Below are 26532 nucleotides of genomic sequence, written 5' to 3' on the forward strand. Positions count from 1 at the left end.
GTCTCAATAGAGCGCCGTTTCTCAGCGGGACAGGGCCGGGTTCGGCTGCCAGGGAGCCGTCTGAAGACGGCAGCCGGCCGCCGCTGATAGCCCTCATTTACGCTCCGACTTTCTCATTAGGCTGATTAGCGCCGTTAGCGAAGCTAAAAAAACTGACGTGGCGGCGGCGGCGGCGCGAACCGTCAGCAGGTACGCTGTGTGCGGAGACATGGACATGGACATGGACATGGACGCATCGCACGAAGTCATCAGCCAAAGAGCGCTTAGAGGAGGAACCGGCCTCTTCTTCCACGGCTACTTAGCACGACTAGCGACGATCGCGTCGTCGATCGAGAGGGTGCTGTGTAACCAAAGTAGCCCACGAATCCACACACGCCTCTTATCACAAAAACGCTAGACACCGTTTGTGCTGAGACAGAGCGGGACGGGGGCAGGGGAGGACACGGAACGGGGTTTGGAAGGGACGATGCATAGGACAGCCAGACGGCGGCCGACGCCTCACCTTGACGTAGGACTTCTCGGTGTCCACCAGCTCCTGGATGACCTTGCGCAGCCTCTCGGTGATGGACATGTGGCGGGGGCAGGGCCGCGGCGGGTCCGGGGGGGCCCCCTGGGCCTCGGCTGCGCCCGCTGCGCCCGCTGTGCCCTCCTGGAACGTGTGGTACAGGGTGCAGGCGGTCTCGACGGTCTGCGGGCGGAGAACAGCACGACAGGCACGGTTACTGCGGGTCACTCTCCGGAACGTTCCAGCGCCCTGCTGCTGCGTGTGATTTCAACAGCAGCAGCTCACTTTTAAGCTACACAACACAGCATTCGCTTGCGGTTCACGCTCCTTTGAAATGGCTTCACGGTTCTCAAACACTCCCTCCGCAGCAGAACCCACACAGAAGTTATGTACTAATATTTCGAGGGCTTGAACTGCAATTGACCTGTGACAGTCTAATGGCCAGCAGTGGAGCAGCAGAGTAGAGTAACAGGGGCGAGACCAAACCTGGCACGCTACGACCAGCTAACGAGCGTAATCGCTCTGGCTGCCACAGGCTTCAATCCCTGTTTATGCGGGCAAACAAACCAAACCACGGGCAAACAAATCCAGTTACAGCAGCTGAAAGCACCTTAGCTGAGCCCAGGCAGGAAATGACACGGCGTGCGTGTGGAGAGGGTGAGCACAGGCTACAGGGAAACTCACACCCTCTGACTGAAGACCAACGTGTGACCTATTAGCTCACATTTAAACAGCCAGCTAATTAAGAATGACAAGACTATCTGTCAGAGCAGAGAAGGACATACGATGGAAAAAAAAACTAAAATGTTTTGAACTGTCTGGCAAAAAGAGACTTCCCCCAACATCCAGCTAACACACAAGGACGTGAACTTCCGTGATTCCATAATACTTAGAGGAATCTTTGGACAAAGCAATATGATTTACAACAAGCTATTTCTCAGAAAACCAATGGAAAAATGATTAATATTGATCTCTAGTCAGAGATACATCAGAAACGGACAAGTATTGAAAACACCCAGCAAGACAAATGGTACCGAGAGACCTTTGCTTCACTAAAGAGTATAGCTTCAGATATAGTAAAAAAAATAATAAATAAAAAAGCCAAAAACGCAAAAACTCATTTTTAATGAGCGATGAACTCTTAAACATTTTTAAGAGTGTATGACTAATGTGGCATGCTACTGTTCTGTTTTCAGTGCCCGAATGAATAAAGGTTACTTCAAGCAAAACACAGACCACGCCATGCAAAAGCAAGCTATTTTTACAGTCCAGCTTATTATTCTCCAAAAATAGCAAGTATTCCTCCTGTCAGTGTCAGAGGCGCACTGAAGTATGTGTCTGTTCCAATAACAAAGCTCTCAGGTTTAGCATCCACTCAAGCCTGAACACTAATGCAGCATTACACCGCTAACAGCAACAGCAACAACACCAAGACAGACGCGCCGAAACGCAGGCCCGGTCCTAGCCCTGTAAGACGCCTCCGAATCGCGGCGACTCGTCACCCGGGGCCCAGCGTTACCAGGAGAACGGTCCCCTCCGAGGCGGTCTGCTCGGCCACGCAGTCGGAAACGTCGCCCAGGAGACGCGCCAGCTTGTCCTTCAGCCGCCCGAGGAAGAGGACGGCGAAGCCGAAGAGTTCCTCCGTGCCTTCCTCGCCCTCCTCCTCCTCTTCCTCGCACCAGAACCAGCACATGGCTGGGGGGGGTTGAGGGGTGGTGGTGGTTGATGCCCCTCGCGGTAGGACCGCGGGTTCGGGACGGCGGTCTGTTTCGGGAGCGAGCGAGCGCGATCGAGCGAGGCCGGTCTCCTTCAGTCCCTGCTGCCCCTTAATCCAGGCCCAATCCCCCCCTGCACGGGCCGGTTCCCACGCCGCCTCTCTCTCCCCTCCCCCGCCCCCGTCCCCGCGTCAGTCGCGTGGCTGTAAGCCCGGATTACACGCACGCTAAAGGCCATATGCTCGATCCAGCGATTTAGGCCACCTGACCTCGATGCGCGAGCCTTACTGGGCGGGGCCCGAAAAGGGTGTCAGGAGCTTCTTTTGGGAGCCGGCGGCCAATCATAATGGAGGAGAGATCTAGAGGAGCCTGGAGGGTGGAGGCTTTCAATGAAAGGCAGGGCACAGTATTAAGATCTGCCAACAATGCCTGACCCTGCATATAATGAGCTAGGAAGTTCAGAGATGAATTTGATGAAGTTCAGCTTCAAAATGACTGTGATTTCTCATTATTATCAAGAGCTTTCAAATGAAGATCAGTGATCTGGGTTTCACGTGATGCCGCAAAAAAAAATGTTTTGGAGTTGAAGCAGTGAGGTTTTAGGTCACCGTTTTTTAAACACCGTTCAGACAAAGGAGGGGGGGCTGATTTGTTTTTTTTTCTCAGAACTTGACAGAAAAGTCTCCCCCGACGTGGGTATCTTATCGTCTTCGACAGGGCATTTCAGAAGCCCTCTTCCAGGAAAGTCCTCTTTCAACTCTTTCAGTCCACCATGGAGGGACCGACCAGCCCGATAACAAACGCAGCCCCAGAACAGGGCCTGTACAGCGGGGGAGGGGGGGGAGCAGAGCCTTTCCCCCTGACGCCTCCGCTTCCTCCAGCTCTGGCCGTCGGCTCCGTCTGGCCCCGCTACGCCCAGCCGGGGAGCCCAACAGGAAGTGATGTAAGCGCTCTGCTCCATGTCACAGCTCCTGCTCTCTGTGCAACACTAGGGCTGAGCCGCAGAGCCGCGGCATGTGTTTGACTCCAAGGGTGAGAAACTGAAAGTGCCACCGCCCCCTGCTTTTAGATGTGCGGCATGGTTTGGACCGCCCTGCGTTTGGCTGCACTGCCTTGTTGTAGCTCTGCTGCGGTTTGGTCATACGCCACTGTTAAATTAGTTTAAAAAAAAGATCAAAAACTGACATTTTTTTTACATTCGTTTCCTAAGAATGCTGGCAGACACGCAAACAAATATGCAGGCACACACACACATGCAAGCTAATACTCACACGTACACACTCAAAATCCCACTCAAACTCACACGCAAGCCAACGCATCACTCTGAGGAAGTGATATTTCACACGGTTATGATTAGCCCTGCTCAGACCTGTACTTTGTATCCAGATATATCTAGATGGCGTCTATATTCAGTCGAGACGGATGTCAGTTCACACCTGGCATCAGAATGCGTCTCCAGTGACCACTTGCGATCGGATCTCACTTCCCCGGCTAAGTACGCAAATAAACACGTACATCATTTCTGTTTGCAAAGACCAAATTTGCGTTGTTGTTTTTAAAAGGCAGGAGGCAGCAATGCGCTACCTGTGCCTGGTCTGCCGGAAATTAAAAGACGTCGTCTTGAGGTGTTTGATTTTACGTTGGCATTGCTGCCATTTCCCCTTCCATCTTTTTCAAAATCTCCTCATGAATTGCCCGGTTGCGATACGAGTTTCCGTTGTACCGACTCTTCGGCCCAAACGGAAATCAGACAGCGTGTCTCGTGTGTACTCCATCTATTTTGACCGTTGTTGTGGCTTCTTTTTCTTGTTTCGCACTTATAATAATATAACGCTGTTGGCGCACGAATGAGTACTTCCGCTTACTCAGAGGACGTGAGTTGACTAGGCGGTCCTTCAATGTGGCCCAGGACGCGTTCGTGTACACACCGCTAAAAGAATGTGGCCATATGGTAAATGGACTGCATTTATATAGCGCTTTTATCCAAAGCGCTTTACAATTGATGCCTCTCATTCGCCAGAGCAGTTAGGGGTTAGGGGTTAGGTGTCTTGCTCAAGGACACTTCGACATGCCCAGGGCGGGGTTTGAACCGGCAACCCTCCGACTGCCAGACAATCGGTCTTACCTCCTGAGCTATGTTGCCCCATAGCTCAGGAGGTAAGTGACCCAGACCACCTCCGAATGTGCTCTGAGTGATCGGATCTCAATGTGTCTTGGGCGCATTCACACCTGTAGTTAGAGCTGTTCGCTTGTGATCGGATCGCCCAAGACGCATTTTAATGCCAGGTCTGAACAGGGCCGTTGATGCTGTTCTCTACGGACAGAGCGGTGCTGATTTCGGGCTCATCTCCCTCGTACCTTCTTGTTGGGGTCTGTCCCGTTGCCGGGTCGAGGATTCAGCTGGCCGTCCTCAAAGCTGGGCCCAACCGATCCGCTAGGGACGTCTGTGACACGAGCCATATCTGGAGCGAGAAAACCAAAAGACGCGGTTTATTTACCATACTTTCACCTCTCTTAGCTGTGAAGACCAGAGGAAAAAACCATACTGGAAACGTATAATACACAGGCTGCACCAATAAATGACCGAAAACCATCTTTCGAACCCCCTTCCTAATGCAACACGGGGTCATGTTCGCGCTACTGAGCTAACGTAATACTAGAGCCTAGCTAGGATAATTTGATTATGTTAGTGTATCTGGCAGGATTGTTTTTGTATGATTAGGTGTGATTCCAGTGCTAGTTTGTACTTGGTAGGATTCTTGCTTGCTGAACAAGCTTACTCTACAGGGTTGGAGTCCTGATCGATGTGGTCACTTCTGGCACTACGATCCTTACTTCACTCTAGTGTTTCTTTTGCGCCTCTACATCATGAAACCTATGCACTTGTTGTACGTCGCTCTGGATAAGAGCGTCTGCTAAATGCCTATAATGTAATGTAATGTAGAGCGCCTACTGGAATGTCGAGCCAAAATGGCTGGCTATGAGTCGGTTCTCTTTCTTTCCTAATTTGGTCGCGAGCCGTACGCAGTGTAAACGAGCAGCGCGAGGAGTTCAAACGCAGTGCTGAAGCGCGTCGCGCGGAGCGCCGTCAGTAGCAGCAAGCACAGGGACGTATAGCGCTGTGGGACAGACTGCAGAGGAGGCACTGACACACAGAGCACACTTTGGGAAAACAGACGCATCGGTGGTACAGTGCACCACCAGTCCGGATTAAACGAGCACAGATCTAATTACACAGACTGCCCCCTGCATGTGGGAGTTCTTCATCGGCCTTTTCCCCTCTCCTCGGGGCCTGGAGAGAGAACGGAGCCTACTCACGCCTACACATAAAGAATCTGTGGACAACTCTTTTCACTCCGTACCAACAGCACACTGCGACGTCTTAAACGCACAAAACAACGAGTGATTAACACTGTGCGGTCAACAGCCAGAAATGCGAAACCACGGCGCAGTATGAGACCGTGACCGAAAAGCTCGCCGAAATCCAATTTTGGAGCACAGCGTGATAAACGTGGAAATGCTTAGGTCTCATTGTTTAACACAACTGTTAAACTCCCACTGCTTTTGCACGACACTGAAGAGGCAGTACCGCGGTTCTACACAGACCACGGAGACAGAGCGCACGTACTGCCCGCTTCTGCGATTAGCATGAATATGTTGAGGTCTGATTAGTTTATCGTATTAATCCCATATTCTAAACAGAAAAATCCCCCGGGCAATATTTTGTTTCCAGACCGAACTGTCTAGCAATCCGTCCCGAGGTCCTATGAATAGCCACATCCTTCGAAAGGCCATTTTGGCAAAATGACCCAGCGGTGTTCGCGAGAGAAGCACGCCGTCCGTCATTTCCTCCTCATAATTAAAACAGCGGGAGCAATTACATTCTGCTCATCCAACCCTAGCCAATCACAAGCTGCTCATTTTGCTGTTACAGCCCAATGAATCTCTGGCTGCTACATGGCCGAGGTGTGCAGTGCAGCTGTAACATGCCCTCTGGTGGCCAAATAGATACACTACAGGCATATAACACAGGTACATGACATTTAACACAAATATAACCGTAAAAGGGGTGAAACAAAGGCAACCTGTTCCACCATATTTTACTACGAGGAGTACGACAGGCAGACAAGGATTGGTCACTGGCTTTTCTGTCTATCTCTGTCTGTCTCTGAATGTGAAGGTGGCATAAGACATCACACTAGCTGGTCAAGCGTCCACCTAATGGAGGATTTTAAAACATACTGTTCTAAGTACCATCTAAGGAGTGTGGAAACCTGTTCCTTATATCCCACTTCCGCAGTAATGACAGCAGAGTCCTTACATAGGACAACTTGCATCGCTTGCCTTAATTTAATACAATCTCGCTCTCTCTTTCCCCCCATACACTCCTTCCATCTCTCCCCCTCCCTCTCTCCCTCCGGTACATTTAGTACTTTGTCCAAAAGTACAACAGTGGTACACCAACTAAGAATCAAACCTACCATTTTTAGTTTAGATGGCAGGGAAAGCCAGCGGTTTAACCACTGTGCAATACTGCATCAAGACTATAATTACCATGACACGCACAATTCACTTCATTAATTATTCGTCTGAATCTTTCAAATGATGTCTGCAACATACTGATACTTTCATATGCTATGACTGTGAATGAAAAAAATTGCTTTTCATGCTGTTTGCATATGCTATTGCAATAAGCAGACATTGTAAGCATGCAAAAAACTGACACTTTCCTTTTTTTAAGAGTTAATTTAAAAGATGAAGGCGAGTGTTTAAAATAAGACGTTTCAAATAACATATTTTTGAAGCATTTTAAGTTTTCATCAGCCATCCTTTCACCATCATGCCAAACTGGGCACTGAACAATGCAAAACAGCTCTTACCTTCAGTATAAATGAAATCCTCTTAAATCATGTATTTTCATAAGAAACCTATGTCCTTTTAGCTTTTACTCCCTGCAAAAAGCTGGCAGTACATTACTGTTCCCGAAAAGAAAAGAGTTGCCAGTTGGTGGAGGTTTGGACCCAAACACCACGCGGATCCGACCTCTCAGGTCTCACAAAGCAGTAGGTTATCAAGTCTGTCCACAGCCGGAATTCCCAGACACCAGGGAACTATGACTCATACTTCAGACAACGAATCCTGCACATTATGATAAATAATTACTGTGTCAAATAAGCAACTCTCAATGCATCACACACGCCGGTCCACATCAGTGTGGAAGAGACTGATGAAATGTTTTCACTTTTATGTGCGCAGTATGTGACGGGAAGGAAGTGGGCGGCAACTCGTCTGTTTCCAGTGAATGTTCATAGAGTGACAATGTCCATCCAGGTTCTTTATCTCTCGCCCGCTCGTAGTTACCATTATCTTTGCCACAAGGAGTGAATTCAAATGACCATAAATATTAAAGTAACTGTATTAAAGTAACTTGTCTACATAGAAATGTTATTTTTAATTATTTACTTTCATTTTGTCTAAAAGCTATTTTCCAAAGAAAAAGAGGAACTAAAACACCGCTGAAATAAACAGTACTGTGGTGAGCTGGAACCATCAAACGAGACAGGAGAAGTAGAACGTCAAGCAGAGCAGGTTTACCACATGAGCAGCTTTTAATACACTGGAACTCATTCGCTGAAACCTCTCAAAACTACGTCATGTTGGTTTTAACAAGGCCGAGTTTGACTCACTGACTGCAGACTACACAGACCTTTTTGTACCAATTTCCATGAACAGGAAAGTAAAAGGATTCCATTTTTCTGTAAACTCACAATGATTATTGTAACAATACAACTGCAAAAAGGGGGAAATATTGGGCTGCGTTTTTATAACCAGTAACTGCAGGACTGCGTTATGAACAGTGCGTAGCTGCATGGCTACGTTATGAACAGTGCGTAACAGCACCAGGGTCAGAGAGTCTAATGGCGGAGCCCCTGTCGTACCTGAGGGTGTGTGGTTGCCGTGGTGCTGGTCCAGGAACTCCTCCAGGAGCTGGGATTGGCTGGGGGGCGGGGCCGGCGGGCAGAGGTCGCCGGGGTCGGAGCCCCGCCCCCCGGGGACCGGGTCTTCCCGACGGAGGGTCAAGTCGAGTGTCCGCTCGCCGAAGAGCGCCTGCATCAGGCCCAGGTCCAGCGTGGACACGCCCTTTCCGTTCAGGACCGTGATCTCATCTCCCGCTCGTAGTCCTGCAGAGGAGGACGTGCTCAATACCATGTAAAAACAACACCACCAACCACCACCCAACAACACCACCACCACCACCCAGGCCCAACGCCGAGGTCTAAAACCACATCCCCCTCTCTTTACACCATCAGTGCACTCTTGTGCTTAGGATATTGCGTAACTGCTGGTCTGCATCTCTAGTGTCGACAGACCGTAACATTTAAACCCAATATAAAATAATAACATTATAAAACAATTTGGAATAAAATGAAAAAAAGAATGATTCCATTCATCGGCTGAACATACATTCCACTTATTGGCTGAACATACGTTGCATACACGCTAAGGTCAGAGATCTCAAATTTTTCAAATGGCGGACGCCTGACGAATCCCTCCATGCACAGGAAATCGGGATTTCAGCGCGGAATCCAAAGGGGAAATCGACGCGAAGGCAAGGCGTACCCTCGGCGAAGGCCAGGCCCTCCGGGAGGACCTCGCTGACAAAGACGCGGCTGTTCCCGAATCCGTCCACGTGGCCGGTGACGGCAAACCCTGCCACACAGAGCGCGGGACGGGTGAGGTCAAAAGTCAAAGGTCAAATGACATCACTTCATCTGTTACACTACACTCTTTATATGCTAAGCAGAAAACAGCCGTGTTGGATTAAAACCCCTACAACCACGTTGGATTAAATATGCACATTCACTAGCTTTAACAGGTACACGCTGGAAACAGGCCTAAACACAGGCACACACGCATTCCCTAACACAAAGTGACCTCACAATGTTACTGGAACGTTTTGTCAATGTTATAACATTGCCGCTACATGGCAGCAACATTGTGAAAACGTTTTGTGTTAGCTGGGTACCCGGTCGATCCCGTTGACTCACCAAAATCAGCTGCGCCGTCCTGGCGCGACATGTATAAGGTGCACACGTTCAGGGGCAGGACCTCCAGCTCGTCATACAGCTATAAACAGGAAGTAGTCAGCGGGTGAGGGGGTTCACGGGTGAAAGAGCACTCATCAGCACCAGCGAGGCCTGGCTTTGCCAGGAAGTGAATTGCATAGGAAGGGCTGAGACTCCTCACCAGCTCTTGCACGAGGTCCTTGGGCGCAGGCGTGCTGACTTCCGCGTTCTGACCCACCCGTCTGCGCAGTCGGAGGCAGTGCTGGCTGGGGTCCAGCTGCTTCAGCTGCAAAAGGGGACAGCACCTGGGTTAGCCTGGTCTTGTGACACACAGTTACAGAGTTACCGGCTTGAGGCTAAAGGTAGCATATCCACCCTGGTAGGGACTGTTGAAGTTACACTACAGAGAAGTGACCTTCATGACATACACAGCCTGAACTTTGTGGTCCTGTGAGGCACAGGAAGTGACACGTATGGTTATACTGAGACAGTGACTGCAGAATATAAAATTAATGATATAATAATAATAATAATAATAATAAAGCTTTATTTATATAGCACCTTTTATACATAAAATGTAGCTCAAAGTGCTTTACATTCAGCACTAAGATCAAAGAAATTACAAAGAATGATATGAACCCATAAAAATGGAGGCAGAACAAGCACTGTACTGGGGATGTGTGCGCGCGTGTGTGTGTGTGTGTGTGTGTGTGTGTGTGTGTGTGTGTGTGTGTGCGTGCGTGCACGTGAGTGTGTTTCTGAATTACAGCTGGAACAAAGCAGCACTTTTTCCATTTCACTCGGCACAGACAGGTGATGAGGGACAGCCTGCTGCTGGGTGAGTCATCACAGCCATTGTGCCCGAAGACACCTGAGCTGTCAATCAAGCGCACAGCTGCTGTGCCTCCGGAGGGTGGCAGGGTGATGAAAGGTGCGGGGGTGGGGGGCGGGACTCCTGTACATGTCATCCTGTCCGACCAATCGCCTCAACAGCACAAAGAGGACTGGCACAATGACACGGTGTTCTCTTTCTCCCATAAGGACTAATGGGCCAACTGTGTCAAGACGAAGCTTGCTGCGCGTACCAACAAAAATAAAAAATAACCAATCAAAGAAATTAGCCAAATTAAAAAAGGAGCAATGTTTTCTGGGAATTTTTCAATAGCGACGGGAAGGACAATCAGAAAAACAATGCCAATTTGTCACAGTGGGAGCAGTAATGAGACACATAAGTGAGCTTGAGAACAAGCCTCATGATTAATGGTCTAATTAGGACCCATTTCTAACAAGTCTCCATCTCGCTGGTCATACCTTGCAGGCCAAGGACAGCACATCCTCCACGCTGTGCTCCTGCTTCACGGCCACGGACAGGATCTGCTGGTCCGGCATTAGCATTAAGCAGGCCTGGGTCTCCGAACTGATGTCCCAGTGGCTGCCATCGGGTGGTGCTGTTGAGCACTGGTTGGCCAAGCCGTCCAATCTCTGCATCCCAGGGAGAACGAGACCGCAGACCCATTCAGCGATGTTAAAACGTCACATAAATCCACTTACGACCTGCGCGTCTCACAAGGGTTACTGAACATTACTAATCACGCAGTCTTTTAATTTGCTTGATAGTCTGAGTGAGGTCATCGTCCGCGTAATAATTTACTAATTTTTGACAGTCAGCTTTTATTAGAAAGGTTGAGGATAATGTTCGTAAAGCCACGTTCAGCAACCTAATTTGTGAGCACTTCAACACCATCTTCCTCTGGGAATTTGAACAGTATCTATTCTCAGGTACATAAAACGTTTCCAAACAAAGCCTTTCCACTCCGGGAAGGACTACAACAATGGAGCCCATGTGAGCGGCCATGTAATCCGGGGACATCGGTAATTTCAGACTGCTCCTATAAATATCTGGGTAATGGAACTTGGTTTTTGTTTGGCGTTCAGTGGCTCAGAATGCTTAACAAAGGGAGCACTTTTCAGGCTTTCGATACTAAGGGAACACAAAAGTGCGCCACGGAACAAAGATATATTCAAACAATCTAGCAATGAACCCATACAGAAACAAGAGAAAATAATGCAATGAATATCATTTAAACAGATATACCGAAAAATACCATCGTTTTTAAAAAAGATGGCTTTTTTATAGTCATTAAAGCAGTATATATTCTTCAAAGCAGAGTATGTTCCTTGTCATAGCGTGAAGCCAGCTTGTCTGTATAAGTCACAGCCATAAGTAGCCTAAGAGGATTTTGGATTTGGCAGGGGTGAGGGGCGGGGGGGTGGGCGGGGTGGGGACGGGGGTGCGCACATAGAGGCCACTGTTCCTGGGGTTCCTCCTGGAAACCATTTGTGGGAGCAGTGCCCAGAAACGCCCAAATTCACTCCTGTGCAGATCGGTGTTGTACCACATCTATAGCAGCTCTTTGATCTTGGCCAGAAACTATTGGGCACAACAATCCTAACAGGTACTGCAGGTAGACCAGGGTACTCCCCCCCTGTGAGAGAAGGCCTCTGGATTGGTCCCGTGGTTTTCAGGAGCCATCCTGACTCATTAACTGGCAAGAAAACGAAGCCGTAAAACGAAGGAGTTGAACAAACTCCATAAAACAGACGTTCGGCTCCCGTGACATCAGTGCCGACGAGGTAAAAAAATAACCCTGAGAGACCAGCGCTCTGTGAACGCCGCTGCTGTTCGGCCGAGATCGTCTGAACAACCGCTCCAGACACAGACAGAAAGCAGTTCATTCTGCTTGTTAATTTCCATGCGCCTGCTTTCTGAGGTAATGGTTTTTTTAGTAGCGCCGTTGCGAGGGGTTTCCCTGGGAGAGGTTACGCAATGGGCAGCACGCGCCGCCGCGCCCCGCCCCTTTTCCGACACGCCCCGGCGTGGAGCATCCGGAACATTCCGACGCTACCGTGCGCCCATTCATTCGCGGCGCCGTTTTTCCGCCGGGCCCCGCCAAGCCCCTCCCAACCCCCGCCCCCCCCCCCCAGGTGTGCGCGCTTCACATCCGGCGAATAACCCGATAGGAGGATTCAAAGCCTAAACCTCACCCGGCCTCGGTCTCCTCCCCTCGCTGGATGAGAGGGGCCGCTTTCCAAACGTTCGCTTCGGTTGTTCTCCTTACGGAGGGAAAGAAAACATTTTGGGACGATTTAAACCGCCGGTCCCTCGGGACGCTGGCTAACGGGCCCGTGAGGAGCGCCTGTTCTTCGCGAGCGCGGGGGGGTATACGTGAGTAACTGAGGAATCCCAGTGACATAACAATCTCCCCTGCACCCCTCACCCCAAAACCCCTGTAACCCCCCTCACCCCAGCCCGTACACGTGGCAGCCTTGTGCCTTTATCCCCAGAACACCGTCGACAAATCACTCGCCTTTCGAAACAGCTGCGGTGCTTATCCGCAGCATACCTAGGCCCCACTAAGTGTGCCCCCACATCAGAAAACAGGGGACCCACAAGATAATTAACTTAACTATAATCTTCCTGACACCTGAGAACACAGCAGTAAAAAAAACATGCCCTTGGAGCGAGGAGGAGTTCTCTAACGAGAGAGGACGGGGGGAACAGTCACAGTCAGGCCCCGGTTTTAAAAACGGCCGCAGTCATCGACTGATCAACAGCCACCTTTTCATCCGGGGCGGAGAGACGCTCGCTGGGGCGACCGTTCAGATCTAACGGGGAAAATCACAAGCTTTTCATTATGCCTGAAGGAAGACCTCATCCCGGGAGAGTTAGAATCACCTCCAGGAAAAAAAACAAACAAACAGGGGCCCGCCTCTACATCGCAGGCGGTTTAAAAAGGCCATAACTGCATTACAGCCGGTTTGTATGAAAGGCAAGCCTTGTGCTCGCGGTAATGCCTGTTTGTACTCAGCGTGAATCGGGTTTAGAGACTGGACACCCTCTCCGTATGTCGAACCCAGGGCACCAGCCTACCTGCTAGGGTAAGCCAATGTGTTGATGCCCTGACTACTACTACAGCTTGAGCTACTATCAACATAACATACACGTCTCTCAGCCTTGAGAAAAAACACATTCTACACAGAGCCACCACCAATTACGTAAGGGCAATGTTTTACGAGGGAACGTGCTGTGCCTCACGCAGCGTGCTGCAATAATGCCTAGGGACACGAGTTCAAATCCCTACTACGCATATGACCCCTGAGTGGAGGTACGACCCTCAGACCCTGTCAGTCAATGGCTGCCCAGTGTTAGGGACAACAACAGCCGATAACCCTGGTATACGCTGTTGCAGAGTTCTAATTCTTCACCGCACTGGTGACTGAGTCTCCTGTGATTCTAGATCTCAGATGGACAGAGAGGATGGGAATGGTTCCCTGTGACTGTAGACCTCATAAGGACACAGTGGATAGGAAAAGTCCCTTGTGACTGTTGATCTCAAAAGGACACCGTGGATGGAAAAGGTCCCTTGCGACTGCAGACCTCAAAGGACACAGTGGACGGGAAAAGTCCCACAGGTTCCTGCAGGACGTCCGACTCACCTCTGAGCTGCCGGGGGGAAGATGTCCTCCGCTGCTACCCTCGAAAATCTGCAACACGGGAGGGGAGAAAAAAAACACACGCTCAAGACCCATAAAAACGATCGCAGCTAACCCTTCAACCCGGGGCAGCGCTGTAAATAGACGCCAGTTCCTATTCTCTGCGCTTAATTAAAAACCGTCCATGTCGGCCACCAGCTTTGATGCTATTCTCATCCGGACTGAAGTAAAAAATAGCGTCTGGGGTTTCGCTGGATGTAATAAGCGGCGCGGCGACGGTCGAAATTACAGCTCCTGGCGACGGGTGGATGAAACGGGCGGTTGGGGTGACGACGGCGGGAGTTTGGTCGACCAGGGCCTTCCCCCGCTCGGGGCCGCCGTCCGTCCCGCTGCGGTGGGCGCGCGCAGACGTTTAGCCTCCGGCGCGGGTGACCGAGCCGGTGAAACTGGCGCTAACTCGAGGCTCCGCGGCCGCCGAGGGTTCGCTTTTTTCGGCGTGACGGAAAGCGCGAGGGGGGAACCCCCCGCTGCAGCCCCCTCAGGGCTACACCACCCCCGACCCGCCCCCCCCCCCAACCGAGAGCTGCCAATCCAGCGTCGCCGCGGGAACAGCGACGGCGGTAAAACGAATTAGAGCAGAAACGTGCGCCGTGGAAGCTGATGGAAAGTATCGCAAAAGCACGTCATGTCTGAACTGCAGCGGACACAGAACGAGAGAACCACCCCTGAGAGAAGAAGTGAGAAAGTTCCCCTCGCTGTTAATACAAGCCCCTCTTTTTTAAAAGCAGGGAATTTTCCGGAGCAAATCGTCGACGCACGGAACTGCGCGCAGCCAAGACTCGCTGGGCCGTGCGTCTGGACGGAAAGAGGGGGAGGGCGCAGCCCGTGCGGAGGCGCGGGTTCGAGCGGGTCTCTTGTTCCGCTGGCACGCGTGCGCACGCGGCGGTACGTGAGGTATTCCGTGAGGGAGCGCTAAGCCCGCGGGGGCTTTCCCGGGGACTGTGGTGGATTTCCCTGAGGGCAGCATCGGCTCATCGCCCGAGGGTCGAGTTTCAGGAGCGCGTGCGGTTCAGCGCGCCGAGCGGACGCCCCGAGACGAAGTGCGGCATGATGGGAAGGAGCAGCTTTTGTTCGGTCGTTGTACCCATCATCAGGAGAGCACACCTCCCCTACTACACCCCTCCCTGAAAGGGAATAAAATATTTCCATTTAAACTTTTCTTATCACAGTTATGCAAACGCATAAACAAAAAAGCTCTCCTGACAGAAAAGCGGAAACATGTTCCGAGGCTCTGATTGGGCGAACAGGCAGCGCGGTCCGCGTGGACCGTCGGCTCACTCGTGAGCTGAGACGCAGGCGATGGCGGAGAGCGCGTTTCCGTTATCCCGCTGCGTTCGGTCACGAGCCGTCGAAGCGTGCCGGGGGGGAAGTCCCCCCCTCCCTCACTCAACGTCAGAGGAAACAAAATGGCGTAAGACTCCCAGGCGGGCCTGTCCTGAAGCCTACCGCTCCTCCAAACACTTTTTACAGACAGGAAGCGGGCCTCCCGGTACGGGCTTCACCTCCTCCGCTCACGTCCCCCCCCCCCGAAGGTGATTAAAAGGTATTTTTATTTAGTTCCGCTGTGTCAGAAACCACCCGGACGAGTAAAACCGGAGCTCCAGGCCCCGGGCCCCGCAAAGCGAGGGACCCTTTGATAATCAGCGGACACGGCGGCCTGCGCAAACCATCTGCCGGTCCCCGCGGAGACCGACGCAGCTTTCCGCAATTTGCCGCACGCGGCTCTTAATAATTCATCCTCAATTTCTGTTTGCTTTTCCGTCGCCGGCTCCGCGTGAAATTATGCGGCGGCTAACCGGGTCTCATTACAAAGGGTCATAAGTACCGAGGGATCTCTAATCACCCGGCATATGCCAGGAAGCAATGCCGCATGCATTTTTAAAGTGGAGGGGGGGGGGCGGGATTCGGGGGTGGGCGAAGAACATTTTAGTGCGTTTCTGGATTTTGGCCAGTCATCTCTTGGCCAGCGGAGACGGGACTGTTTTGTTTTGTTTCCGTTTGTTTTTTGTTTCTTTTTTTTTTTACATTTCTTTTTCAAATCCACAGCAGAAAAAAGCTGGACGGGAAACGGGTGACACGCTAGGGAGGGAATGACAGCGCGCGCCAGCGTTTCGTTTGAGAGACGGACGCAGCGAAGCAAAAGCTGGCTACTCCACATCCTCTCGCTGGAGCGAGAGAGAGAGAGAGAGAGAGAGAGAGAGAGAAGAGAGAGAGAGAGAGAGAGAGAGAGAGAGAGAGAGAGGAGAGAGAGAAGAGAGAGAAGAGCAGAAGAGGAGAGAGAGAGAGAGAGAGGAGAGAGAGAGAGAGAGAGAGAGAGAGAGATCTGGGAAGCCGACGGTAAAGACGACAACGCTGACCATTTATCTCCGGGACTGTAACACAGAGGCATTAACAGGGATACCATATGCTCCCCCGGATCCAAAAATAGACACCCTAGAGCCTGTGAGGAAAATGCTGTAGAAGGCAGAGGAGAAGGAGGAGGAGGAGGAGGAGGAGGAGGTGGAGGTGGAGGAGTAAAGAGGGAGGCTGGAAAACACATCAATAACGGACGATGGCCCTCGCAAAAAAACCCGACTGGAAAAACAAGTCTCTCTCCCCCTGCGCCGTTTGCAGCTTCTGCCACTTCACGTGACTGATGGCTTTACAACTGCCCCCTGCTCTCAGCAATCAAAAAGGGCCCAGGCTGGGTAACTGCCGGGCCACGGCTCTCGTGAGCCATTCACCGCAGCACAGGGAGCGGTTAAAATAAAACTTTATCAAATGGCTTCGGTCCACAACGCAAGGCTCTCAACTACAAAACCGCCTTCAGGTGGAACTGCCTAATGCGGAACACAGACGTTCTCAAACTAGCACGGGCTTACCCCTTCGGGGTACGTAGGATATCCCTCGGAGGTACTTAAAATACACTTTGTAATGGCATTTTAGGACAAGCTGTTCTCCAACTCAACCCACTGAAATATATGTTTATTTTATTTTACATGAAAAAACAAACAGGAGGCCAGGTTACAAGTAAAATACATGCAACTAAATAGCGGTCGGTGTGGATTTAGCAGTTTGGTCTCGCACGATCGCAGAGAAGCCATCGCATTCAGCAGCGGCAGCAGTGGTAAAAAATAACTTTAAAAAAAAAACTGGTGACTAAAACTTACAATGTTTTTTTTAAACAACACAGTGCCTCTCTGCATACTGATGGAAGTAATAACATATGCTTGCATACGCTCCACTAAGCAACCTCATCCATTTTATTATTATACTTGTTATTATTATTGTGTTATTATGGCAGAATATGCATCACTCCGCTGCTGCTCTGAGCGTGTGCAGAGGGCAGGTCCCGTACCTGTGAGACGGGCTGCCTCTTCTCCCGGCCGCGCCTGGTCAGGCTGTCCAGCCCCTTCAGGGAGGAGAACAGCCGCCTTTTGTTCCGAACCCCCTGGGAGACGGAGCGGGAGCGCTTCCGCAGCGTGGCCTCGTCCCGGGAGCAGATCTGAGAGAGAGCGAGCACACACACACACACACACACACACACACACACACACAGATAGACACACACACACACCACATAGACACACACACACACACACACACACACAGAGAAGACACACACACACACAGGACACACACACACACACACACACACACACACACACACACCACACATGCAACACACATATGCACACACACACACAAACAGGCAAACAGGCACACCAGGCACACAACACACATCCACACGCACGCACACGAACACACAACAACACAACACACACACCACATAGACACAGACAACACAGGCTGACGACCCACAGACACACACACACCACATAGACACACACACACACACACACACACACACCACATAGACACACGCACACACACACACACACACGCACAGGCACACACACACACACACATACACACATCAGAACAGAGTGAGAACAGGATTCACCATTGTGCAAGAGTAACACTTTTTCCTTCAGAGGTACAGCACGAACACCATGACCTAACTAAATAATGTCACATCCCATTTAAATGTCACGGCTACATAAACACAAAGGTTTTCTGTACGAACTCTCTCACAGACAGCCAGGGGGATGAATTCATCTCAAAGGGCGGGCCAGGACTCACCAGGGCGTGGAAGGACGACACCGAGAAGATCCCCAGACGGCCCAGGGCCATCTTGGAGGGCCGCCCAGCGGCGGCCAGGAGGCTCTTGGGGTTGGGGAGCTCGCCGCCCTGCAGGCTGGAGAGGTAACAGCGCAGGCGGAACAGGTCCACGTTGAACTTCTCCAGGTTCTGCTCCCACTGCTGGATCTGTGGGCACGGGGGGGGAGGGGCTGTAATGGCTTTCAGATGTGCCCCTGAGCCTGGCTGCGATGTAAGGGTGGGGACGTGGGGGAGGGGATATGGAGATGGGGGAGGGGCAGATGGGGGGGGGGTTCTAAACCCTTCCTGACATGTCTAAGAAGGAGGAGGACAAGGAACAGAACGGCAGCAGAGCCCAGCTCAAACCCAGTAAAAACCCGGGAAGTCCGGGAACTCACTCACACGACGTAAATTAACTCAAGGGGGGCTTACGGTCTTGACTGGGCTCTGTTTTATGAGAGAAACCCACATTTTTTCCCAAGCAGGAGACATCCATTACTATTGTTCTTCATTACTCATTTAAAGAGCATGTATGAACCTCCCTGCCTTTTCTACACAAACTCCATCAGACACAACCTCCGGGCCCGTCCGCATTCGAAGTGCAGTTTGGCTGAGAACGCTTGGCAAACGCCAGTACAACGCCAGTACAACGCCAGTACAACGCAGATGGTGCGATTCCAACTCAGGACCCCAGCATATCAGGTGAGCTTTGCCGTTAGTCATGTTTCACGATGACAGTGACCTCATTACTAAGCATGGCAGACTTTATTTAGAAGTGACCACATCCTGGCTTCGCGCCTCTAATTTCCCCACTGAATCGCTGAGCAACGATCAACATCGAGGTAACCTAAAGGATGCGAGCGCAGGGAAATACGGTAAGGTAACACCGGGAAAGGCACCGGACCGAACTCGACAAACGCTCGCCTCAGGCCTACCGATGCCAGCGTCATTACTGTGAGAGGGGCTGAGAATGTCACCCGGTAACCGTAGGATTTGGGTGCCCCCGGGCGCGCTGGTGATCACGCCAGCGCAGCTCAGACATGATGGATTATGAACCGCGAGCGCTTCCTGTAACTGGACCTTTTCCGCTTCTCTTAACGATTCATGGTTTTTCATCGGCCATTTAAAAGCTCATGAAACAGCGTCGTGGCACAGCACAACATCTCTCTCTTCCTCTCTCTCTCTCCGCCCTTCCTGCTCTCTCTCTCTCTCCCCCTCTCTCGCCTGCTCTCTCTCTCTCCTATTAGCTCACGGTTTTACCTCTTAAGCCCTTTTTTTTCTCCTCCCACAGAGGACGAATTGTTTCAAATGCAAAGCGATGAAAATTTAATTTGCCAGACGGGGCAGAGGTTGACTTCAAGCAGACCCCCGATGCGGAAGGTGTCAGAGGGGGGTGGGGGGTGAATCCTCACTTCCTCCCCCCCCCCCCCCCCCCCGTTTAAAAAAAAGCAGTAGCAGTCTCCAAATGGGGGGGAGGGTTGTGACTAGGCGGGGATCTGGCAACCCATGTGGAGCGTTGCCAGTTTGGGAAGAATTCTCCTTCTCGGGGTTTTGATCTCGCTCTTTGCCCTGGAAGCTAACATGACAGGGTTCCAGGCCTTTAATGTGGAAGAAAGGGACAGATGAACCTCCCGCCATGTCCCTTCCTCCGTACCCTGCCTTTGTTTTCGTTGCTTTAGGAAGAACTGTTGATACACGGGCTTCAGAGCCCCTCTCTGGCACAGACACAGAGGGGAAAAAAAATTCCCTTCTCACTGCGCAGATCCATGACTTCATCTGGTTTTCTCGTCAGGCTGGAACGCTATGAAAGTGGATAATGTGCAGCAAGAGCCATTACCACAAACATCTGGAATACAAACTCAGTGCAACGTGTAGTGGCTCTGTGCCTGTGTGTGTGCGTGCCTGTGTGTGTGTGCGTGTGCGTGTGTCTGTGTGCGTGTCAGCATGTGTGCCTTCATTTGCATCTGTGTGTGCATCCGAGTATGTTTGTGTGCATGTGTGTGCATGCATGAGTGTATGCATGTGTGTATTGTTTGCATGTCTATACGTGTGTGTGCTTGTGTGTGTGTGTTGAGTGTAAGAGAGAGAGAGAGATGGACAGACAAACCTCCACTCGAAATTTTGCCTCAACACTCAAAACAAACCGGTATTGTATTTCTTATTTTATTCCATAAAAATGTAAGTTTAATCCAGAAAGCCTCATGAAAGCGTGCAGTGCTGGATGGTCCTGCAAGCAAAAGCGTACTGGGCATGAAACAGAGAGGGAGCGTGGCACCAGATCTAAACCAAACCGTAATGTCCCTTCCCACACTCATCACATGAAAAACCCTGGACCTTCTCTGAGAGCGGGGATCTGAAAGGAATGGGTGAGGGGTGGGGTGGGGTGGGGTGAGGGGGGAGTTTGGGCCCCATGCGTGAAAGCCGCCGGTCCCCTCACCTGGCTCTCGATGGCCTTCCTGTTCTTGTGGTCGCTGACCACGGACAGCTGCAGCTCGGCCATCTTCTTCATCTTGCCGTCCATGTCGATCTTCTGCAGCAGGCCCTGCGTCTGGCTCCTCAGGAGGCGCACCGTGTCCTCCTTCCCGTGCCGCTTGGCGAAGAGCGAGGCGCTGGCCGAGTGCAGCGCCGTCACCCAGTTCTCCAGGTCCGTCTGGCTGGTGGCCTGGTGAGGGGGGAGGGGGAGGAACCGGGAACCAGCGCGTGAGAACGAGGGAGAAGGAGGAGGACGTGTTTCAGACCAGGGTTTGTCGAGTGTTGAGGGTGTGTGTAAGACTGTGGCTCAGTGTGTAGGGGAGCTGACTCTCCTGACCCCACATACGAATTCCCCGCGTGGTTGGAGGTTCGAGTCCTGACTGTGACAGATTCAGCACTGCAAAGCTGTCTCCATCTGTAACCCCTTCTGACTTTCCCCGTCTGAGAAAATACGAAAGGTGGACGGACTGCCTGCTCTGCGTAAAAAAAATTTTTTTTGAGGGTCTAAAAAAAGCATCAATAATTTCACACTCTCAAAAATACACGGCCTGGTTCAATTTCCTGTACAGGAGGCCGATGGTAAAGCTATTAAAGCACATCGGACAGGCACTACTTATTTCCCCGTCTTGCGTGCGGCGAAGCTAAACTGACAGCGTGGCCAATGTTGGAAGGTTTTCATGCTGTTTTGTATACAGAGAGCAGAAATGAGATCAGCCACCAAAGAGCCAAGAAACAGATAAACATCCCAAAACAAAACGGAAAGCTGATCCCTGACGATGCTGCCGCACGGCTGGAAATGAAGAACAGCTTTATTAACGCCCCAACAGTCGTTACCAACTCATAAAAACGAGAATGAAGACAATGCATGAGATTGCATGCATGTGCGTGTATGTGTGTGCGTGTGTGTGTGTGTGCATGTGCGTGGGGGCGTGTGTATCCCGCACACCTGGAACAGGTACACGTCCCCGTAGGCGTTGCTCAGGCAGAAGACGTGCTCCTTTTTGGGGTGCTCGGGGACGGCCTGCACGACGCTGTCCTCGGCGAACAGGGCGTAAGACGGGGAGAGCTCCTGCTCCGCGGACGTCTTCCCATAAGTCTCGTAAAACAGGAGCGTGCAGCCTGCGGGGCGGGGACAGAGATACGCAGCGCACACAAAGACTCAATTACACTCATTAACAGCTCCATTTAACCAGTCACAAATGACACAAATAATCCTGTAACAACACCAACGTATGAGGCTGGTTCTCAAAATAGTTTAGAATATTTATGGTTGTAAAGCATTGGGAGAATCTCTTGTGAATGCAGCATTGTGGTCTGTGTAACAATTGGACATAGCCTACTTTAGTTATGTGAAACATTTTGCACTCTCTCCACACTTACTTATTCTGGTTGGGATTTCACACATCAAAGGTCAATACATAATCACTAGTCTGGAAAACCACTTTCTAAATGTGAGATACAGGCCTGGATTCAGTCAATAAGTGACTTAACACTGACTCATGAGCAAACGCCAGTGAGCTAAAGCATTTAGCTTTCATTCGCAAGTCCGAGTTAAGGACAAATGGCCTTGCGCTGTAAGAGGCAGAGACCCCCCCCTCTCTAACAAAGTGAAACTCGAGAGGCTGCTTTGACGGCCGTGCTCGGCCTAGGAAGCGCTGCCTGGGTTTTATGGGGCTATTGTGTCTGGGCCAGCTGCGGTGGCTGTGTGAGCTGCCTCGTGGCTGAGCGCTGGTGACTAACGTTTCCACAGCGCCGTCCAGGAGCAGCGCTGTAGGTGGGGCGGCCTCTTTTGGCACGGCTCAGCCTCCCGCAGCCAGACGCGCCTGTGGGCGACGCGCTCGACTACGGGGGGGGGAACGAGCCAGGCCGGCCGCCTCCCGCCTCGCTGACAGCTCACGGCATTCGCGATTTCGCGGGACGTAACCCGAACCGCAGGAGTGGCACAAAACCTCCCGGCGCTTCGCGGCAAATGCTTCCCAGGCACCGCCCGCATCGCGTTACCGGATTTAGGGTAGACCCGGATTCGCGTCCGGAGCGATGGGATGTCCGTACAGTTCGCAACGGACGGATACAAACCGACAGTCTATTATCGCCACCGCTGTCGTTTTTAATTAACTCCCAAAGAGCCGCAGAACATTTTTTTTTAGCTTCGGCGAATTTTCAGAGGGGAAGAACGACGGCTTCGGGGACGAACGTAATCCCGCGAACCGTAAGGGGTGCGGGGTCGCCGTCTTGAGATTCACGGCGTAACCATAAATGCGAGCGCGTAATTCCCAGAGGGGCTTTTAGGATATGACATCAGAGTACGCTGTAAATGTAACGCACCGAGCAGGCCTGACCTTGGCTAGAGTTTATCACTGCGCCCCCCCCCCCCTCGGCCTTCAGAACAGGCTCCTATCAGCTCTCTCACGGAGAGACAGAGCTCTTCTCCAGTTACACCGCTACATACACTGTGAGCAACGCATGACTCAACGTCTGCAATAAGCCACTGGAACCGAGACGCCGATGCCGACCTTTGAAGCGAGCGATCTGCGTTAGCTTAAACAAAAATACCGTCTGTTTATTATTTTGCAGCGCTAACAACATAATATGCATTTTTAGGATTGTTTGATGGGAACATAGCATTATGAACACGTGGCCAACACACAGTCATCCAATGGCTGTGACTCACTGCGTATGACACATCGTGTATCACGCAAGTCATCGATTGCACTTTTATAAGCAGTAGTTTCCACAAACAACAACGTTGCATCATTATTCAACGTTTAAATTTTTGAAAATTTAGCACCTAAGTGCCCAGATCCTGTGTATAAAATCTGTCATTGGTTGCACTAGGTTTACTTAACTGTTATACTACTAAGGCTACCATATCATAAATATGATAGCTATCCATGGGCTCTAAAATACAGTCTGGGAACTGAAAACCAAGTGTTGACTTTCATGCCTGTAGAGCAGTGACTCCCAAACCTGTTCTGGGACATCTACCGTCCTGTAGGTTTCCACTCCAAACCTAACAAAGCACACCTCATTAAACAGCTAGAGATATCGTTGAGTTACTAATCAGTAGAATCAGATGCGCCAGATCAGGGTTGAACATATAGACCTACAGGAGTTCGGGGAACAGGTTGGGAGCCGCTACCATAGAGCTACTGTGTCCCCAGCTTCCCTACCTTTGAGCGTGACCCAGTACTGCTTCCACTTGCGCCGGGCGACCAGCTCCAGCTTCCTGTCCTTGCTCAGGGTGAGGAGGGGTTTGAAGGACAGCCAGCCGGCCCGCCGGACCACGCCCTGCTCCTTCTCCAGCAGCAGGTCCAGCTGCTCCAGGGAGCCGCGCGACTCGCCGCTGGACCCCTCCGCCGTGCCCCCCTCGGAGGGCTCCGGCCGCTCCTCCGCCCCCGGGCCCGCCTCCAGCTCCCGCATGAAGCTCTCGTAGATGTTCTGCCGCAGGGCGTCGCCGCTGCCGAGGCTGGCCGGCGGCCCGTTGGACGACCTGCGGTGGGTGGGCGGGGCGGGGGCGGGGCCAGGGCCCGGGTGCCACAGCAGGCTGGACATCTGGGAGACGGAGCAGGTGTCCGCCGTCAGCCCGTCCACCCCGCTGTCGAAACAGTCGCCGGCCTCGCTGCCCCTGGGCTCCTGGGAGAAAAGGGGGAGGGGCAAAGGGAAATAGTCAGGGAGCTTCCAGCTGGCCTTCTCAGGTAAACGTATTTCATTGTAGTCTGTACAACAGCCAAAGCATTCACGATACCCTAAAATAATTAGCCAAAGGTAATTATAGGGAGAAAGTGTACACTGAGCACCACTAGCATGAATATTGTTATTGTCGAGATTCAAAATAAGCCATTTGGGATGTTTACTCAGCGTGCTGTGGAATTCTTAACACAGTACAGGCCTGTAATTAATCAGCTCAACACAAACAATTCGCTGAACTATCGCTGACCCCGGGCCTGTTCCTAATCCAGAGTAAGAAACACGCTTGTCAAGTCTTTGAATTTAAGAAGCTCAGTGCACACTTGGGGGTTGAAAAGGTAGTTCAATGTTTTTCAATGAAGATCTGCAGGCATTCACAGAACAGTAAATACCTGCACTAAAAGCACAGTTCAGCCATTAGTTTGTTCTTTAAGCTCAGTGGAGCTTAGCTAGTGACTAATGCAAAAGATCACTTGACATATTGTACTGATTTGACTTCATCGCCACAGTATGTGAACTGAGCTGGCTGAGGAGACAGCAGTTTAGGCTGAGCAGACAGCAATTTAGAGGGAGTGTCATGGTTGGTAGTATGATCACAGCAGGTAAATAGGACATGTTGAAGGGGCACATGTTCTTTTGTTCTTTACCGACGCAGTACATAGTGTGCATAGAGTGCCCACACCAGAGAGCTGCATAAGATAGCAGCTCAAATACAAAGCTTTAATCACAGGAGCGTCCTTCAGAGCACTCTATGCCTCCAACCACAGTATAAACCGATAAGCAGCCTTTGCTTTTAGTGTCCATTTTACACAGAGGAACTACTTATTCTAACTGTAATGAATCTGGCTGTGGAAAGTTGGCACTCTTTACCTGCAGCTTCCTCCTCTTCCTGCTGAGACTTCCTGTCCAGTCGCTGATGCGCCTGATGCGGCTCTTGAGCGCGTCCTTCCTGCTGTTGCCCTCGACGACGGGCCGGGCCTTGCGGCAGGGCAGGGTGTAGGAGGCGTACCGCCGGGCCCCGTGGCAGTCCTCCTCCGGGAGCTCGTCCGGGATGGACGCGACCGAGGAGCGCTGCTGGGCGTACGCGGCGCCCAGGGCCTGAGCCGACTTGGAGGCGGGGAAGGTGGAGCTCGAACCCGAGCCCCCGTGGAGGTGGGAGCGGGAGGCCGGCGTGGACGCGCACTTGTGGAGCCCCCTCAGCTCCTCCTGCAGGCCCGCAGAGTTCCCCGCGGCGGGTTCCTCTTGGCGGAGGGAGGATTGGGCGCCGCCCCCGCCGCCGCCGCCGCTGTGGTCCGCGGCCTGCCCGGAGGAGCCGGTGTTGTCGGCGTCGCTGAGCTCCGCCCCGTTCCCCCAGGGCGAGTCGTACCAGGAGCCGTCCGAGCTCAGGGAGCTGCCCTGGCTGGTCCGGAGGGCGGAGTCGGCGGGGGCCTCGGGGCGCCCGGGCGCGGCCGCCATCTCCAGGGCGGGGGAGTACTTGAGCAGCTGCACCGGCCCGCCCGACTCCTCCGAGCCCTCGGAGCCGCCCCAGCCGCAGAAGCCGTCCGGCGCCGGCTTGGAGCCGCCGCTGGTGGTGAACTCCACCCGCAGGCTGCCGTCCTCGCTCAGGAGCACCTTGGGGCTGCTCTCGTCCTCCGCGGGCTCCCACGTCCGCTCCAGCGCCCCGTACCTGTTCAGGGCGTGGCCGTTGACCGCCGCCTTGTACCCGTTTCCTTGGGACAGCTGGTCGCAGCCGTGGCGGTAGCCGTTCTCGGGACGCAGCTGAGAGCCGCGCCCTTGGGTGCAGCCGGCCCACGGCCTGCCATTGGCTGCGGCCTTGCTCCCATTGCTTACGTATTCGTAGTGATGGGAGGCGTAGGGCTGGCTGTTCTTGTGTTGGGTTAGGCAGCCCCTCCCTGCGGCCCGGGACTTGTAACCTTCCCTGGTCTTCCACCAGCTGTGGGGGGACAGGGCCTCCTCTTTGGCTGAGCGGAACCTTAAAGAGCAGGACTTCTGCTTCCCGGGGAAGATTAAACTGTTACCCTTGGGCCCCGGAATGCTGTATATGCTATCAGAGTTTCCCATCTCAATCTGTAAAGGAAAATGGAAACTTACTGACATTTCACATATTCTGGGGCACATTATGATTTTAATCAACTGCAGTGTGGAGAGGAAAAAATGTAATGCAGACGTTTTGAGGGTTATGCTTTTACATGACTAAAAGGATGAAGATACAGAGACGGACTGAAATCTTTAAATATTCACAGGTGTTATGACTGCAGCATTAAATGACTTCCAGACAAAGGAAGAAAAACGTCTGTCAATAATTATGCGCTTTAAGTTCAAAGAACACATTCAACTGAACACTGGAAATGGAGGTTCAGAAGGCTGGTAAAACAGTGCGTTTTGTTGTCAA

At 51.9% G+C, this 26532-nt stretch overlaps 1 protein-coding gene across 2 annotated transcripts in view; it reads right to left on the reverse strand.

Annotated features, from left to right (window-relative positions):
• LOC135257271 (rho guanine nucleotide exchange factor TIAM2-like) overlaps positions 1 to 26532 on the reverse strand; it is a 58433-nt gene that overhangs the window by 8286 nt on the left and 23615 nt on the right. For both annotated transcript variants that reach the window (XM_064339842.1, XM_064339843.1), the window contains exons 3-16: positions 25011 to 26207; positions 23624 to 24086; positions 21400 to 21572; positions 20419 to 20643; positions 17964 to 18149; positions 17179 to 17325; positions 13785 to 13832; positions 10599 to 10769; positions 9469 to 9573; positions 9270 to 9348; positions 8842 to 8931; positions 8160 to 8402; positions 4579 to 4682; positions 503 to 688 (exon numbers count right to left, since the gene is read on the reverse strand). In XM_064339842.1, coding sequence (XP_064195912.1) covers positions 503 to 688; positions 4579 to 4682; positions 8160 to 8402; positions 8842 to 8931; positions 9270 to 9348; positions 9469 to 9573; positions 10599 to 10769; positions 13785 to 13832; positions 17179 to 17325; positions 17964 to 18149; positions 20419 to 20643; positions 21400 to 21572; positions 23624 to 24086; positions 25011 to 26201 — 3411 coding nt within the window. In that variant the 5' untranslated portion in view covers positions 26202 to 26207. The remainder of the gene's footprint in view (positions 1 to 502; positions 689 to 4578; positions 4683 to 8159; positions 8403 to 8841; positions 8932 to 9269; positions 9349 to 9468; positions 9574 to 10598; positions 10770 to 13784; positions 13833 to 17178; positions 17326 to 17963; positions 18150 to 20418; positions 20644 to 21399; positions 21573 to 23623; positions 24087 to 25010; positions 26208 to 26532) is intronic.

This window comes from Anguilla rostrata, chromosome 6, assembly GCF_018555375.3.
Source record: "Anguilla rostrata isolate EN2019 chromosome 6, ASM1855537v3, whole genome shotgun sequence".
Lineage (NCBI taxonomy): Eukaryota > Metazoa > Chordata > Actinopteri > Anguilliformes > Anguillidae > Anguilla > Anguilla rostrata.